We start from the raw sequence: 19,231 nt of genomic DNA on the forward strand, positions 1-19,231 counted from the left end.
GTTACATGCACACACAAACTCTGATATTGTTCCAGGTGGGTAGGCCTGACCTCTTAGGTCAGCTGAAGAGAGAGAAATACACATATGATGATATACCCATTCCTACACATTCCAGAGGACGAGGATTTGATTACACATAAAGAAGCGGGGATAATGCCAGCAAAATATGCATCTGCCTTTGAGTACCAAAATAACAAGCTGGGAGAGAAAGAGAGAGAACGACAACAAGAGAGAGAGAGAGCGAGAGAAGACAGAGAGAGAGGAGACAGAGAGCGAATGGAGAATGAACGAGAGAATGAGAGAGAGAGAGAGAAAATGAGAAAGAAAGAGAGGGAGGGATAAGCCAAAGCTCCCATGAAAGTATGGCACGGTTGGAGCTTAGGAATATAGAGAACAGTGAGGCTTCCAGAGGCGGCGAGAGATCGAGAGAGAACACTTAATCTCACAGCCTATAAATGTTATCACGGTAATTAGATTGCTGTGTGTATTTTCTACCGGTACCTCGGTGGAGTTGGGAGTTTTGGAAGCCAGAGAGACAAACAGGGATGAGTTCAATTAAAAACTACATAAAGAGGTGTGATGTAACAGGGGCTCTTTGGTGTTTTCTGGTACAGAACACTGGAATACTGCAGTAGTGTACATCACGCAGAGGACAGTTAAGAAGCTCGAAGTATACAAGTATGTTGAGAAAGAATTAAACGGTCCTTCTAAAAGCAGGGGGTCATATCACTCTCATTTGTGTTTGACGTCTGTCATCTATGATGGAATTGATTGAAGCTAATAGCTGAGATGGTGCGTCTGGTGTTACATATGCAATACGCATGCAAGCATGTGTACACACACTTCCAGTTACATGCACACACAAACTCTGATATTGTTCCAGGTGGGTAGGCCTGACCTCTTAGGTCAGCTGAAGCACCACACACACACACACACACACACACACACACACACACACACACACACACACACACACACACACACACACACACACACACACACACACACACACACACACACACACACACACACACACACACACACACACACACACACACACACACAGAGAGAGAGAGAGACAGAAATACACATATGATGATATACCCATTCCTACACATTCCAGAGGACGAGGAGTTGATCACACATAAAGAAGCGGGGATAATGCCAGCAAAATATGCATCTGCCTTTGAGTACCAAAATAACAAGCTGGGAGAGAAAGAGAGAACGACAACAAGAGAGAGAGAGAGAGCGAAAGAAGACAGAGAGAGAGGAGACAGAGAGCGAATGGAGAATGAACGAGAGAATGAGAGAGAGAGAGAAAATGAGAAAGAAAGAGAGGGAGGGATAAGCCAAAGCTCCCATGAAAGTATGGCACGGTTGGAGCTTAGAAATATAGAGAACAGTGAGGCTTCCAGAGGCGGCGAGAGATCGAGAGAGAACACTTAATCTCACAGCCTATAAATGTTATCACGGTAATTAGATTGCTGTGTGTATTTTCTACCGGTACCTCGGTGGAGTTGGAAGTTTTGGAAGCCAGAGAGACAAACAGGGATGAGTTCAATTAAAAACTACATAAAGAGGTGTGATGTAACAGGGGCTCTTTGGTGTTTTCTGGTACAGAACACTGGAATACTGCAGTAGTGTACATCACGCAGAGGACAGTTAAGAAGCTCGAAGTATACAAGTATGTTGAGAAAGAATTAAATGGTCCTTCTAAAAGCAGGGGGTCATATCACTCTCATTTTTTTTTTTCCATTCGGAAACACAGACACAGAACTCAGCCACCCTCCACACACTTCCTCACTATACCCCTCTCTACCTTCTCCTTCCCCCGATTGACAGCATGAGAAGCTAATCACAGCTCCTTCCTGGCAGCAGAAAGCGACGCCCGCCTTCAATAATTAAAACAGTCTCTCATTATTCCCACTGGGCATAATTAAATCTATTTATCTTATTTCCTCCATATGCATACTGCGGCAGGCGGCGGCAATTTGGGCTAAATCACCTCCCATTAACACTTCGTATTAAGAGTTATACGACCAAATAGATCAAAACCACCCTCCCAGATGAATCTATTGCCGTTAGAACCCGCCACTGCTGTCGAGCAATAAAGACGGTGTTGAAGCGAGCGTTGAGTGAAATAACAATTAGTTCAGCTGTAGGCCAAAAAATGTACGGTGTTGTTATTGATTTATCCCGTTTCTCGTTGGATGCAAATACACATGCGAGCACACACACACACACACACACTGCGTGCACCCGCAACACATCCAGTTGCATGGACATCCAAGAGCACACACAGACCAAATCAAGACATACAGGAACCTCCAATGCGCAGTCAAAGAAATGAATACAGCACAAAATATAATTACCAACATAGAGAAAGAGGCAGAGAATAGGGAATGGAAGAAGAACCAGGGAGAAAGTAGGGAGTAAGCAGATAGTGAGTTGAGAGACAAGACGGAGAGAAAGATGTTTTCAGGGTGTGAGGTCTGACTGGTGTGATAGTTAATGTTCTCAGGAGTGTCTTCATTAACGAGGGAAGAGTGAAAGGTGTATGGTGTGTCTGGGAGAAAAGTGAAAGGTGTGTGTGTGTGTGTGTGTGTGAGCGTGCATCTTTAAACAGTGTCTGGCCAGTCCCGGGTGTAATGCCGTGTCAATCAGACTGCTTAGCCAAGAGAGGAATGAGAGGAGAGAGGGAGGGGGGGGGCGCTCCCTCTCTGACGGCCACAGAGTGAGAGATGCATCTGTCACCCAAGGGCGGCATGTGAAATATGGGCTTTATTTTAATTGTTTGCGTTTCTGATTTCTGGCATATTTTAACGATTCATGCACAAAGTGCTAGCTCCAGGCAATTTGTCTTGTCTCCTTTTCCCCCCCACTTCTGTCAAAAACAAATGAATATTTAACGAGTCAGTTACACGTCTTACTTTCACACTCATTTGGGAGGGAGAGAGTGATCTTTGGCGTGTGTGTGTGTGCGTGCAAGTGAGTGATAATTTGTGTTTGTGTGTGCGAGTGAGCATCTGTGTGTGTGCATATGTTTATGTGTGTGTATGTGCACATCTGTGTGTGTGTGTGTGTGTGTGTGTGTGTGTGTGTTTATCCAAGCACTGTTTGAGCCAGTCATTGAGTCCAGGACAGCAGACAGAATCTGGGATGAAGAGATACCGTAGGGTGAGAGTGACTGATCAAAGGTCCCAGTAGAACTACTCTATCCAGACTACTAAAGGTGTTGAGTCAGACACACCAGAACAATGACAAAGACCCTAACAAGCAGTGAGCAGGTGTAATGAGAAACAGAGGGGGAGGAAAGAGACAATGTATGTGACAGAGAAAAAAAGAAAAGAGAGCGAGCGAAAAAGGCAGAGGCACCATTGGCCAGCCAATAATTGCACTGCACTTTGATTTCAAAACAGAGTCCAAGGAAGAAAATGAGAGAATAAGAAAGAAGTGTGACCCTCCATATCCCCAACTCCCCCCTACAGACAGCATTCCTACCCCCATGAAAAGGGCAGGATTAGAGGTTAACGTGCTGTGACCACTCCTGCCCTTCTCCTTAGCCCTCATAAGAGCCACTTAATCTTTTCCTGTGAGGGAGGAATGTCACACACACACACACACACACACACACACACACACACACACACACACACACACACACACACACACACACACACACACACACAGCCTTGGACGGACAGATGGCCGGCAGACACCTAATGGCAGAGGAAGCCCATCGATCACATTGAGCTTGATGACGGGATGGCGGCCATTTAAGAGGTGTAATCGCTTCCTGGCATCCTCTGTTGCTGGATGAAGATAGAGTGAATGACCTGAAGCAATGAGATCAGATGACCAGTAGAAGAGACAACTTCTTGATGGCTCAATCGGCTTTTCTCATTGGTCGATGAACCTCCATGTTGCTGGATGAAGACAGAGTGAAGGACTTGAAGGTCTGTGGATCAGATGACCAGGAGACAACTTCCTGATAGGTCAACGGGCTTCTTACATTGGTTGAAGAGGTCTTAATGAGCTTCTTTCATTGGTGGATCAGCCTCCGTGAAGACATAGGCCATGATTAACGGACTCAAAACCGTGATGCATCATGGGTGAATTGTGACTGATCTACAAATAATATTGAGTAGTTATTTATGATGCCAGGAGACTCGTAGACCAGTCAGTCTCGACTCGCCTGCAACGTCAAACTCAGCCAGATAAGTGAAGGACCTGAAGTGCTGGAGATCAGATGACCAGGAGACAACTCCCAGATGGCTCAATGAGCTGCATTCATTGGTCGATGATGAGCATCCGTCGTCTGAGGTTGACCGGTGTTTTCGTCTAGCATATTGATATGTCTGGAATATCCAGACGTCCATGTATACTTATCCTGAAGCAATTTGTCTTGTCATCCATCATCGTACATGCCAATATATTGCACTGAATCCGGGATTAGAAACAAAAAGGACCTGAACCCACTGCCCTTTGTTTGTCAGGCCAAAGCCCAAGCCATTACCCAAAGAGGTCCAAACCTCTTGACATAGATCAATGGTGTTGTACTAAGGGAGCTACGCTCTACAGGAAAGAAGAATCATGCCTGTTTAGTAGCTGATATATATGCATGGGGATTTTCCTTTCTTTGGCTGTTTCTTTTCTTGCAAAATCCCTCTAACGCTTGATTGACAGGTCACCACAGCAACAAGTAAATGACCAACTCATTTCAGGAAGCAGTCCAACATGAGGCAAAACATATATATCATTTGTTTTTCCTCGGGCTGCGCGCCTCGATAGCGCGACCCTCTGTTGACGTCCATAGGAAAGTTAGAAATTAGAATTGCGCCATGCCAGAGATATAGGATATAGGATGCGCCCGTGCCTGAGAATGACAAACATATTCAGGGACGAGGCATTTTGGCTGGTGGTTGCTGGTGGACATCGGACTGGTTTTAAAATCAACATTCCATAAATCTGAAGAAGAAAAAAAACTATGGAATGAAAACTACTGCCCTGAGTACTCAAAGATTATAGTTTATAGTAAGTAATTTACCCACAGGGTGAGTGGTGAGACAAACTTGGGAGTGAATACAACCTGCATACAGACACAAACATCTCCAAGACATCCAGGCATGTTTTCATGGTCAACAAATCCCCTCCTGTGAGGACAAAAAGCCACCGGCCTTCAAAGCGTCAACAAGGTAAACCGGGACGTGACAAACCATGACAAACTTAGCTGACAACATTACGGTTAAGAAAAACATCTCAGCTTCAGCTCGTCACAGCTTAATGTCACCAACACGTAAACACATCTAAACACGTCTTACAACTCTAGTCCACTTACAAGAACTAGTCTCAATTAACACCCAAAGTGTGAACTTGCACACACTCTGTCATGGATTTAAAAGCATTGGATTGGTGTAAGCATTGGCTGAAGGGAGTTTCCATAATTGTTAAATCCATGATGGAAAATGTGCAAGTGTACACTTTGGGAGAAGGGAGGCAAATCGGGATGCAGGCCATATATGGGGGATTTACAGTAGGTCTGAGGAGGGTGTGGTCCGTCTACGGCACCCATCCTTTAGGACAACACAACCACATACTGGGATTTTTGATGGAAATTAGAGAATTTAGGTCTGGAACGGGCCCCGCTAATTGGCTTGGTTTCCTGACGGATTTGATCTGTCCCCGGGAAGAGGGAGAGAAAGAGAGGAAAGAGGATCGAAGCGAGCGGAGGGGGATTTGTAAACAGCGGATCAGCGCGCTGGCTTTCATGTCCCCAAATTGGCAATAGCAGTGGGGACGGCCGTGTCCTTCCTGTCTGTCTGTCACACTGAAGGCCTTAGTGACAGCCACTCTGAGCCAGAGTGACGGGCAGAGGAGGTGGGGAGGGGAGGGTGACAGAGAGAGAGGAAGCAGTATGGGATAGAAAGACCGGGCCGCACAAATGTATAAGGACACGCACACAGGTCACAGGAAAGTGCCTGTTATCGGAGCTGTGATCAGGCAGATTAGTAAATACAACATACAAACAGCCACACAAATACACAGACAAATGTATGCATACATACATACATACATACATACATACATACATACATACATACATACATACACACAGGCCGTGTCCGGAATCGGTCTTTACTACTACAAAATACTGTGCACTTATGGGTTGGGTACAACAAATATCAACATACTAGGCTCACCCATACTGAGAATGCGTCCACTGATGCGAAATTGTGGAGGTCTGGTGCCATTCATTCCTTTTGGCACAACGAGTCTCCTTATGGGCAATTCCTTGGTAACAAAATGATACGGCGACTCAGATTTTTTTACTTAAATATGGAAGCCAACCAAAAAACATTGATTGCAAAGTTAAACCATATGACTCTAGACACAAGAACGACTTTCATCCATTTCCACTGAACGTTTTACAAAAACACATTTACATGAAGAACAGAATGACGGCACAAACAGCACAAACTGTTACAAAACTTTGCATCTGCGCTGTTCTTCAGGTAATTCAACAAAAATATATATATATTTTATGGTGGGAAGTTGTTAAAAGTAGTCCTTGTGCGTAGAGTTAAGGCTTGTTTAACTTTGCACTGATTGGTTTTTGTTCAACATACATTTTAAAGTAAAAAATCTTTGTAACTGTGGAATTGCTCTCATCTGATTATCATCTCAATATCCGCTGATGTCAAACACACGTGGGTCAGAAAAGAGGATTTCTTCCCTTTAATAGCATGCAGCGAAATCGTACTAGATGAAAATCTGAAATGAGTATGACAACTTGCCATTTAAAGCACACAAAACTTTAAAACGTCCTATTTTCGCATACCCAATCAGCCTACTATTAAGAACCCAATTACGGGTTAGGTATTCGGGCCCGGCCAGTCGGCCACAGTCAGGAAGAGGACATTAAAACAGGCAGGCTCGTGTTGACAGGACCATTGAGACACCTCAACATACAGTACATGTAGACATCTTGCACATATACCCATGAGAATATGGAGTCATTTCTAGGCTCCACCGGCACTTTGAAAAAGGTTCCGCGCCAGTCTCTGTACTGAACATACCGTACACATCTTTCATAAGAGCCTATGAGAGCGTGCACTGTATATGTATGCACACGGCGAGGAGTCTCACGTGGCTGATGAGTAATGTGGCCCGTCTTCAAAAGGCCTGTCAATGCTGAAACTCCCTCAGGCGGTTCGCTCAGCAAGGACACTTCAATCTCTACTGTTGTAGGTACCGAAGGGACAACCAGTCATCTCGCATCGAAGACTGTTTTTATGGCTGGGGGGGGGGGGGGGGGGGGGTATGAATATGAAGTGTGTAGGAGTGTGTGGATGGCGGGGGGGGGGGGGGGGGGGGGGGGGCGGTTCTGTGGAGTGCAGCGGCGATGGAAGTATCGACTAGATTTTGTGAATGCAGAGACCATACTGCTGTCCTCTCAGAGTGAGAGAAAGAATGAAATAAAAAGGAAATGTAAACAAAAGAGGGAAAGAGCGAAATAAAGAAACTAAGTACAAAGAAAGAGCAATATAAAAGAGAGAAATGCAATAATCCAGCTAATATTGGCACTGTCAGTAATTGGATTTCAGAATAGCCTTGTTGAGTGGTGAGTCCAAATAACACAATGGATTGTGGAAGTCCTGCCTACACAAACAAAGGATCAGGCCGCCCAAAAATAATACAGTACATGCAGAAAATCAATAACGGCCATGAAAATAATTCCGTCTCAAAATAGATTTGTCCCGCTACAGTGTTGCACACGCTTTCCATCAGAGTTTAAAATGTTTCATGTTTGAAATACAGCCATCAGAGTAAAACAACATTTGTGATCTACAATTAGATTGCATGTGTTTCTAATGGCACCCGGTTCCCTATTTAGTGCACTCCTTTTGACCACAGCCCTATGGGTCCTGGTCAAATGTAGTGCCATATCTAGAGACTAGGGTGCCATTTGGGATGCACATTTTGAGCTACGCCGTATTCCAGCTAATTAAGTCATAGTTCACATGCAATCATCAGGCCAGAGTGAACCGAGCCTGTGTTTGGTGGAAAATCTGGGAGCATTTAAGTGTCTCGCCCTCCACTTCTGCTCCAGCTGCAGGCTGCACTTGGCTAGATGTTGAATTGCAATGTAAATGTTTCTTGGAATTTTGATTCAGTCAAATGGTTCAAGAATGTCCTGGCTTAAGCCTTCAACCCAGTGAGTAGTCAGAGAGTGCACAAGGCTATGTCTCGAACCTTCTCAGAACAAGCTGGGGAGCGAGAGAGTGTGTGATGGAGTGTGTAAGTGAGAGTGAGAGAAAGTGTGAGTGTGGTTAGTGTGTAAGTATGGATGTGTGTGTGTGTGTGTGTGTGTGTGTACACTTGCAAGTCTGTGTGTGTGTGTGTGTGTGTGTGTGTGTGTGTGTGTGTGTGTGTGTGTAGGGCCTCCCGAGTGGCGCAGAGGACTAAAGTGCTGAGGCGCCAATACAGACCGAGAGCCCCATGGGACGACGCATAATTGGCCGGGTTAGTGGAGGGTTTGGCAGGGGGGGGATTTCCTTGTCTCATCGTGCTCTAGCCACTTCTTGTGGCGAGCAGGCGCCTGCAAGTTGACTTCGGTTTTCAGTTGGACTGTTTCTTTCGACCCATTGGTGTGGCAGGCTTCTGGGCTAAGCGAGCAGTGTGTTAAGAAGCAGTTAAGATGCATGACTCGCGACCATCGCCTCTCCCGAGACCGTTGAGGAGTTCCAGCAATGAGACAAGATCGTAACTACCAATTGGATATCAACGGCCCTTTCCTGTAATTGTTTGTATGCACACTGTGCCAATGTGCGTGCATTCATACGTGTGTGTGCATGTGTGTGCATGCATATCTGTGTACGTGTGTGATAAGAGGTCCAATAACAACAGCCCTGTCCTGTGACCTCTCCATCTCCCGCCTGCAACCAACAACCCTCCCAGAAACCAACCAAGTAAAAGGTTGTGCGTGTGTCCATCCTGCTACCAAGCCAGATGTTAACTGTGTACATCTCCCCACCATTACCACTGACATGCTGGACGATTGGATTCTTATCCGAGGGCCTAAAATCGATAGACACCGATCGCAATTGAGTTGAACGCAATCGATTTACAAACGTTTTAACTTCTACGGTGTAATAACAAGACTAGATTGATAACCATTTTTTTTTACTATCCAGTACCACATTTACCCTAAATCTCAGCAAGATAATTCTTAGCTTAGAACTAGCGCAGGGCTCTCCAACCCTATTCCTTGGGAGCTACCGTCCTGTATGTGCTCTCTCCAACCCTAATCTAGCACACCTGATTCTAATAATTAGCTAGTTGATAACCTGAACCAGGTTAGTTTACAACTGAGTTTACAGTGAACACCTACAGGAGGGTAGCTCTCCAGGAACAGGGTTGGAATGCCTTGTACTAGTGAAAGAAATTGTGTTAGGTGCTTATTGGGATGGTGAAAACGTTGGGTAAGTGATACTGGAATAAGCAGTGGTTGAATGACCTGACCAGTTTGAAAAGGGGAGTGCTAAAAGAGGCAAGAGTGGAACTACAATTCAGAGATACATGTTATGAAACGTAAAGAGTGGAAACATTGGTCCTGTGTGGCCCAGTTGGAAGATCGTGGAGCTTGCAACGCTAGGGTTGTGGGTTTGATTCCCACAGGGGACCAGTACAAAAATCTATGCGCTCACTACTGTAAGTTGCTCTGGACAAGAGCATCTGCTAAATGACTGAATTGCAAATGGTTGCCTACCTTAAGAGCCCGAATCCTTTCTTCTTGCCCTTTTTCTCCTGATCCTCAGAATCCTCGGTTTTCTTCTTCACTTTTTCTTTGCTTTTCTTCTCTTTCTTCTTCCCTTTGGTCTTCTTCTTCTTCTTCCCTGCCTCTGATTCAATCTGGTCCAGGCGGGATGAGCCACTGACGGGCGTGTCTCGCCCTGAGCTCTGCTCTGACAGGTCATCTGAGAGGGAGGTAGCAAAGGTTAAAAAGGTCAACTAGGGCTGACCCCATTTAGTCGACTGGACGATTGGTTTGGTCAATAGGCTGATGGTCGACCAAGATTTCTTTAGTCGAGCAGTCGCAATAAAAAAACAATAGTTCAAGACACTTGTCTGTTTCGTGCCTCTCTCAGTGGACTTATCCATTGCGGAGGCCACGGGGATGGCACAGTCCATCACTCTCAGATACTGAAATTGTATATGGTAATATTATGTAAAAATAATGGTGCAACACTAATAAATCTATTATTATTTTATAACAAATGCGCTTTCTCCTGCGTTGGATACTGACACTGTCATCACTGTCACTATAATAATAAGCAATGTCGTTATCGTTAGTAGGCTTTGTATAGTAACCACCATGGAGCTGTAGGCTTAAGAGCACATCCTGTTAAGTCTTAATACCATAACTTTTATAGGCCTATTTTTGAGTATATTGTATTAATCACTCATTCGTTCATGCGATCACACAGCATACGAGACGTTCATGCTTTGAAATGCAATCAAGCATTTTTAGTTTAAAAATGTAATAAAGGGAGCTTTGAATAATCAGCCTAAAGAATAAATAAAGCGCAGTTCACGGATGCATGCAACTGTTTTTAGTTTTCTGTAATTAGCACAGACTCTCTGGTACACTTACATATTTAGTGTTGTTTACACTGTTCCAAATGGTCAGAAAAATATATAATATTGTAATCTAACTGCAACTGTTTGGCACACATAATACTCACGCAGCACTTGCTCCTATACCCTCCTTTTTCCAGGCCTTCCAGTAGTTTCCACAACTAAGTCAAATGTCTTCCACATATCGGACTTCCCCTTTCCCTCCTGAGCAAACGGTAAACGTTCACCCGTTTTGAGTTTCTTTTTCACGTCCTCCGCCTCCATTTTGCTGTCACGTGTTACTGTGTTCAGAGATTGTTCAACCCAATTTATTGCTGTGATTATGTAAAGCTATAGGTCAGGCCCTATTGGCCACATACTTATGATGCTTACATGTGTCAAGTAAAGAGAGCAACGGTTGAGGGAATAGGGAATGTTTTTACTCAACAAATTAGGGATTTCGGGAACATAACTTTTCAGTCAGAAACAAGTAATAAACTAAATGGCTGAAATGACGTTGCAGCTAACACCGTGCAATAAACACTTGCTGTCCCGTGGTGCCTTCACGCTGCAGTAGGGAGGAAAGCGAGACAACGTGTGCCAGTCAAGCAGGCACTCGCTGTCGTTATTTTAACAGTGTGACCATCGGGCTCTTTCTCGAGTCATTTGTGTGTCTTGATTATTTAATCAAACAGTGTGCTTAAAGCATCAGACAAGCTCATTTCATATGTAGTTGATTTTTTTCCCCAAACACATTGGGTGTGTGTCTATATATGGAAAAATACGTTTCAACATTTAAAGAACAGGACGACTCTTGGTTGACCACGTTTTCTTTTAGCCGGGACAACCATAAAGTCAACACAGATGCCATACACACAATGCAGTAGACAGGCGGACAGACAAACACACACTCATATACATCCCCTATCCCACCTGCAGTGACTCAATACTTTGCAGCTGGGTTCACCAACATGTCTTTTTGGGAAAGTGGGAGAGGGGGTGCTGCCTCCAATCTTGTATTCACTAGTTCCCCCTCTAAGCATGAGGCAACCACTCCGTGAGGCCAGAGGAAAAGTCAGAGGCAATTCTAGTGCTTTACGGTTCAGTTTGGATGCTCAGATGGTCACACACACACACACAGCTCACACACATCACACACACACACACACCACACACACACAGACAGATCTTTGGCTTCGCATGAAAGATGTTGCATCAAAAATGTGCAGCTGTGCGATTAAAAAAGTTCCCTGCCCAGAAACGCTGACTACATATACATTGAGCCGCTAAACAGTGTGTCCTTTTGCGACCTCTGCGTTTTGCAGCGAACGTCAGCTATGGCTAAATGACTCATTATTAACATCAGCGATAAACCAATGTTTATACAACTCATGTGTGGATATTTCTGAAGAATCGGTCCAACGGCAATTATACACTGAGTGTACAAAACATTAGGAACACCTTAATATTGAGTTGCAAATCCTTTTGTCCTAGAACAGCCTTAATTAGTCAGGGCATGGACCCTACAAGGTGTCAGAAGCGTTCAACAGGAATGTTGGCCCATGTTCACGCCAAAGCATCCCACAGTTGTGTCAAGTTGGCTGGATGTCCTTTGGGTGGTGGACCATTCTTGACACACACGGGAAACTGTTGAGCGTGAAAAACACAGCAGCGTTGCAGTTCTTGACACACTCAAACCAGTGCGCATGGCACCTACTACCATACCCCGTTCAAAGGCAGTTAAATCTTTTGTCTTGCCCATTCACCCTCTGAATAACACATACATAGTTAAACATGTATTGTAAATGTTAATCAGCACAGCATCATGACAGCATTTTCTAAACAGCAGAGGGGGTTCTTGCTATTATTTTGTAGGTTTCCTATACCATTATCTTCTGTAGAATGCATTTATTAGACCCCTCTTGTACAGTATATTCAAATCTAGATGTGCAGTACTTGTGACACCAATAAGGGATCATAGCTTTTACCTGGATTCACTTGGATTTTTATAAATGTATTTTTATTTAACCTTTGTTTAACTAGGCAAGTCAGTTAAGAACAAATTCATATTTACAATGACGGCCTTCCCTGGCCAAACCTGGCCAATGCTGGGCCAATTGTGCACCGCCCTATGGGACTCCCAATCACGGCCGGTTGTGATACAGCCTGGATGGTCAGTCTATGTTATGGAAAGAACAGATGTTCCTAATGTTTTGTACAGTCAGTTTACATTAAGTCTGATCTAAAATGTCCTCAAAAACCATGTCAGTTGAGAAAATATGAAATGACAAAAGAAACTTAGAAATCACCTACAATCACCGACAGTACATCTTCCCTAATGATTTCAATGCACAAAATTTTTTGACCTACTGTAAGTGGAAGTTAGTATTCGCCCAAGTGACTTCAAATAAGTATGTGGACAATAAATACAAATACAGTGGGATAACTATCATCACTCTTATGGCCCCATGCGCGCGCGTTCCCTCGGCCCTATGCGCGCGCGTTCCCTCGGCCCTATGCGCAAGCGTTCCACGGGAACGCTCTGGGGCCACAAAATTGTGAACCACTATAAAAATGGTATAGAAAAGTATTTGTATTTTACTACACAATACATTGTATTGTCGTTCAGGCCAGTGAAATACAATACAAATGACAAAATACAAGAAATTGGAATACGTATTTGTCCCCCCCACCCCCTCGACCCCTGGTTTAGAAGATAGGGCTGAGGAAATATAGGGGCGAGGAAATTTAGGGCTGAGGGAACATAGGGCTGAGGGAACATAGGACCCAGGGAACATATGGCTAAGGGAACATAGTCATGCTCAGTGTTGCATTAACATTGATGGCCAATTCCCCTACCGTCCTCCGGCTCCGAGGGCCCATCGTAGGACTTGTCGATGGCGGCGCGGAAGCTCTGGTTGCAGCCCCTCCCCCGCACCATGTGGGGCCTGGGGCGGTGGAAGGGCACCTGGCTCTGCTGGCTCAGCTGCCGGGCCTCCGACACGGCCGACTGGAGACTCTCCAACGAGCAGGACTTCCATAGGCCCAAGGTGGGACCCAGGTCACTCCCCCTGGATGAGGACTCTGAGAAGGGGAGAGACAGGGAGGGAGCCCCCGGTCAGCATGGATAGAAGGATGGAGGAGGAGGCCGGGAAGTGGAAAGAGAGGAAGAGGAAAGAAAGGAGAGAGAAGATTGGGGAGAAATGGATGAACAATTTAAAATGGGGAGTTAGCGTAAAAAGGATGCATAGAGACGGGTGTAAAAGATGGAGGCAAGAGAGAGAGGGAGGGAAAGGATGCATTTCATGTAGAAGCAAAGGTAGAGGATGAAGGGGAGTGGAGGAGTGCCAAAGGACTGCCGTGAGTACACAGGCATGGGCCACAGTTAGGAGGAAGAGAGACAGAAAACAAGAGGACGTGAGGAGGAGGACTATGAAGACAATAGGACAGACTAAAAGGAGGAAGATCACAGTTAATGAAGAGAACGGAGAAAAAGAGAGAGAAGTGAGGAGGATAAGGGGATAAGGACTAACAGAACAAACTAAAGCGGGAGGACACAGAGGAGAAGGGAGTGGATAAAGAAAGAGAAAAAGGAACAAAAATGTCATGCAGGAAAAGGTCTCCTGCACATGTCAAACACATGGCCAAAACCCTCTTCATGGGGAGCTACTGGGTACACAGGTTTTTGCTTCAACACCTGCTGTAACAAACAACAAACGGTCCTGGTGAGCAGCTAGAGCAGTAGGTGTTCTAAATTAGGGTTGGAGCAAAATCCTGCAGGATGGTATAGCTCTGTAAGGAGAAAGGTTGGTCCAATGGCTAGTGTTGTAGGTTAGTCAGAGGTCCATCACCAGACCATGGCATGCATACGTAGGCCGCAGAGACAGACAAGCAAAGGGGATGTGGCGAGAAACACACAGCCAGTCCCAAATCGTTACCTAATCCTTCATTTGGCCCTAACGCTATTTTGCTAAAAGGTATGGAAAATAGTTTAAAACCGACTGAAAAAGTGACTATTTCTATCTCACACCAGGGATTTGCAAGACATTTACTCTTCAAAACGTTCTCGGAGAAGGCAAACGCTCAAAATGTTCTCGTTTTAGACTCTCTTTTGTCGACTCGGTCTTCAAAGCATGAGAATATTCCTCTTGAAATTGATTTTTTGGAGAGTGGGCGATAGAGTCAAGGGGAAAGGAGGGAAAGTGAGCCAGGGCTGCAGCAGCAGTGGCTTTTAAGTCGTAAATTGACTTTGAGGAAGAAGTGGGATTTGTGTGAAATAAGGGGTTATAAATAGAGAGCGGATGTGTTCAGGAATAAAATGCTCAATTTGAGAAGCAGGATTTGTGTCACAAATGTAATTGTGGCTGTCCGGCTAGCAGCCTGATAGAATTAAGCCGCTTGCTGCTGGGGTGCAGCAGTGAACGCTGGGCTCAGTGTGTGCAGTACACACTTGTGTGCATTTGCAAGCACAACACCACCTGTATATGTGTGTGTGTGTGTGTGTGTTTGTTTGTGAAAATGAACGCATATCTTTTTGTGTGTGTGTTGTGTGCGCCTGTGTGTGTGTGTCAGTGTGTTTGAGTGTGTGTGTGTGTGTGCCTTCCCTTCGTCCATAACCAGTGTAGGTATGTCAAATGGGTGAAGGTAGATGTAAATGAATAACGTACGCGACGGGAGGGCGATCATCCTTCCTGCAGAATCATTCAAGTGTGAAACCAACATTTGACTCCTATCACTGCCTGCCGTGGACCAGATGCTCAATGTGGGTTCCTTCACCCACTCATCATGTCAGGTCAACAATCACTGGTGATCGGTGCAATCCTCTGACAGTGAATGCGAATGACAGGAATTCCGTAAGGGATTCACACAAACCAATAGTGCACCATCTGAATACAACTTTGAGCAACATGAGTAATGTTACGCAACTACCTCTAGCAACACACACCTGCGTTACACAAATCAAAACACGTTAGAACCACATGTACGATGCAGAGAAGCATAGGCGCACACACCGGAATGCTTCACGACTCGAACACTGCAGCACACTGTAAGCCACAGGGTTTCAAGCCGACAGCAGAAACACACCCAGCGCTAGGATAGAGAGAATAAGAAGAGAAGATATACTTTATTAGTCTACGCAAGATGGACATTTGTCTTCTGCTTTTATCCAACCCCCGATATACATACACAAACACACATTAGATTGGAGAGGCTGGAGCAGAGGGCAGCCACAGTGCATCGACCAACAAACAATTTTGGGGGTTAAGTTACTTGCTCAAGGGAACATCGGCAGTAGGTGGCACCTGAGATATTGATGCATTTCCCCCTCTGACTAGAGCGAGCATTTTAGAGCGAGCATTTCCCCCTCTGACTAGAGCGAACATTTTCCCTCTTTGACTAGAGTGAGCATTTTCCCTCTTTGACTAGAGTGAGCATTTTCCCTCTTTGACTAGAGTGAGCATTTTCCCTCTTTGACTAGAGTGAGCATTTTCCCTCTTTGACTAGAGTGAGCATTTCCCCCTCTGACTAGAGTGAGCATTTCTGCAGCTCAACTGAGCAAGGGCGCAACCGGTGACGGAAATGCCACGTTTTAAGCAGCCTCTTCCTGCAGTGGATGATTTAAAAAGGTCAGTTGTCATGGAGACACCTCTGTCCGTGTCGGTGTGTGTGTGTGAGCCTCGCTCTTCTTCTCATCATCGAGGACAGACATTATCGCTTTACCTTTCCATCTCGGAGAACCCTGGATTCAATCTCTGGGCGAGCCTATAAAACCGCGCTCACTGTGATGGGAACTAGTAAAACAACCTATATTTTCCCCTTCCCAATACATGGAAAAGGTATATAACGTGGGTGGGTGGAAACCTTCAAACCTATTTTAATACCACAACCTTTGGGTGTTGACCTTTGAGCTGTACCAGATGAAAACAGAATAACTTAGTGTTCATAGGGCGATGTATAGGAGAGGCAGATACAACAAAACAAACAGGTTTTAGAGTGGTACAGTAAGCAAGTTTACATACTTAGGTTGGAGTCATTAAAAGTCGTTTTTCAACCACTCCACAAATATCTTGTTAACAAACTATAGTTTTGGCAAGTCGGTTAGGACATCTACCTTATGCATGACACAAGTAATTTTTCCAACAATTGTTTCCAGACATATTATTTCACTTATAATTCACTGCGTCACAATTCCGGTGGGTCAGAAGTTTACATACACTAAGTTGACTGTGCCTTTAAACAGCTTGGAAAATTCCAGAAAATTATGTCACGGCATTAGAAGCTTCTGATAGGCTAACTGACATCATTTGAGTCAATTGGGGGTGTACCTGTGGATGTATTTCAAGGCCTACCTTCAAACTCAGTGCCTCTTTGCTTGACATCATGGGAAAATCAAAAGAAATCAGCCAAGACCTCAGAAAAGAAATTGTAGACCACAAGTCTGGTTCATCCTTGGGAGCAATTTCCAAACGCCTGAAGGAACCACGTTCATCTATACAAACAATAGTACGCAAGTGTAAACACCATGGGACCACGCAGCCGTCATACCGCTCAGGAAGGAGACGCGTTCTGTCTCGTTGAGGTGAACGTACTTTGCTGCAAATCAATCCCAGAACAACAGCAAAGGACCTTGTGAAGATGCTGGAGGAAACAGGTAAAAAAGTATCAATATCCACAGGAAAACGAGTCCTATATTGACATAACCTGAAAGGCCGCTCAGCAAGGAAGAAGCCACTGCTCCAAAACAGCCATAAAAAAGCCAGACTACGGTTTGCAACTGCACATGGGGACAAAGATCGTACTTTTTGGAGAAATGTCCTCTGGTCTGATGAAACAAAAATAGAACTGCTTGGCCATAATGACCATTGTTATTTTTGGAGGAAAAGGGGGGATGCTTGCAAGCCGAAGAACACCATCCCAACCGTGAAGCGCGGGGTGGCAGCATCATGTTTGTGGGGGTGCTCTGCTGCAGGAGGGACTGATGCACTTCACAAAATAGATGGCATCATGAGGGCGGAAAATGATGTGTATATATTGAAGCAACATCTCAAGACATCAGTCAGGAAGTTAAAGCTTGGTCGCAAATGAGTCTTCCAAATGGACAATGACCCCAAGCATACTTCCAAAGTTGCAAAATGGCAGCATCATGTTGTGCGGGTGCTTTGCTGCAGGAGGGACTGGTGCACTTCACAAAATAGATTATGTGATTATGTGGACATATTGAAGCAACATCTCAAGACATCAGTCAGGAGGTTAAAGCTTGGTCACAAATGGGTCTTCCAAATGGACAATGACCCCAAGCATACCGCCAAAGTCGTGACAAATTGCTTAAGGACAACAAGGTCAAGGTATTGGAGTGACCATCACAAAGCCCTGACCTCAATCCCATAGAAAATTTGTGTGCAGAACTGAAAAAAACGTGTGTAAGCAAGGAGGCCTACAAACCTGACTCCGTTACACCAGCTCTGTCAGGAGGAATGGGCCAAAATTCACCCAACTTATTGTGGGAAGATTGTGGAAGGCAATGCTACCAAATACTAATTGAGGGTATGTAAACTTCTGACCCACTGGGAATGTGATGAAATAAATAAAAGCTGAAATAAATAATTCTCTCTACTATTATTCTGACATTTCACATTCTTAAAATAAAGTGGTGATCCTAACTGACCTAAGACAAGGAATTTTAACTAGGATTAAATGTCAGGAATTGTGGAAAAACTGAGTTTAAATGTACTTGGCTAAGGTGTATGTAAACTTCCGACTTCAACTGTAATTGGCCACTACCTTGTCTATTGTGAAATAATTAACTTAACTCAAAAGTTCCATCCAATCAAAGTACAGTCCAATTAAGGTCCCGACCAATCACAATTTAGTTCCAATTAACGTTGCAACCAATCATAGTTTATCTGCTCCCCGAGTGCACTCTGATAAATCACTAACAATGCATCCCCGGACGGGACACAGATGCAGGCAGAAGGCAGTAATTGTGTTTAGATGTATAGATGGAGCCTATGGTTGCATATATGCTCAGTTAGACGTATGGCTCTAATAATGGTCAGGGACTTAAAAGGCCATTTCATAATTACAGACTCACCTTTAGTGGATTAGTCACGTGGAGGGATGGGAGGGGGAGAGGGGGGCAGGGACTAGAGATGGGACATTAACCATTTGTTAAAGCTAGGCTTAATAAATGCACTACTACGCTGCGATGGACCACAACGCATGTAGTGTGGGCAGAGCACACAGACAGATGGCCCTTCCCGCTACAGAGTGATCCATCCATTCAAATCAGCCCAACATGGTGACTTTCAACTTGAATCAACAACAGAGAGAGTGAGTGAGGGAGTGAGTGAGTGAGTGAGTGAGTGAGTGAGTGAGTGAGTGAGTGAGTGAGTGAGTGAGTGAGTGAGTGAGTGAGTGAGTGAGTGAGTGAGTGAGTGAGTGAGTGAGTGAGTGAGTGAGAGAGAGAGAGAGAGAGAGAGACATAGAAACTACAACAAAGCAGGGTTCCATGTTGGCAGGGGGAAGGGAAGGCTACATGTTTTCAAAGTCTAATTGCAGAAGGGGGCAAAACAGAATAATGGGCACTGCCAGTTGCCCAGCGGGCCAGAAGCTA

At 44.8% G+C, this 19,231-nt stretch overlaps 1 protein-coding gene across 2 annotated transcripts in view; it reads right to left on the minus strand.

Annotated features, from left to right (window-relative positions):
- The window catches only part of LOC129840235 (partitioning defective 3 homolog B-like), a 182,941-nt gene that overhangs the window by 44,401 nt on the left and 119,309 nt on the right, over positions 1-19,231 (minus strand). For both annotated transcript variants that reach the window (XM_055907954.1, XM_055907955.1), the window contains 2 exons: positions 13,477-13,701; positions 9,770-9,977 (listed from right to left, as the gene is read on the minus strand). In XM_055907954.1, coding sequence (XP_055763929.1) covers positions 9,770-9,977; positions 13,477-13,701 — 433 coding nt within the window. The remainder of the gene's footprint in view (positions 1-9,769; positions 9,978-13,476; positions 13,702-19,231) is intronic.

Source organism: Salvelinus fontinalis, chromosome 41 (assembly GCF_029448725.1).
Source record: "Salvelinus fontinalis isolate EN_2023a chromosome 41, ASM2944872v1, whole genome shotgun sequence".
Classification (NCBI taxonomy): domain Eukaryota; kingdom Metazoa; phylum Chordata; class Actinopteri; order Salmoniformes; family Salmonidae; genus Salvelinus; species Salvelinus fontinalis.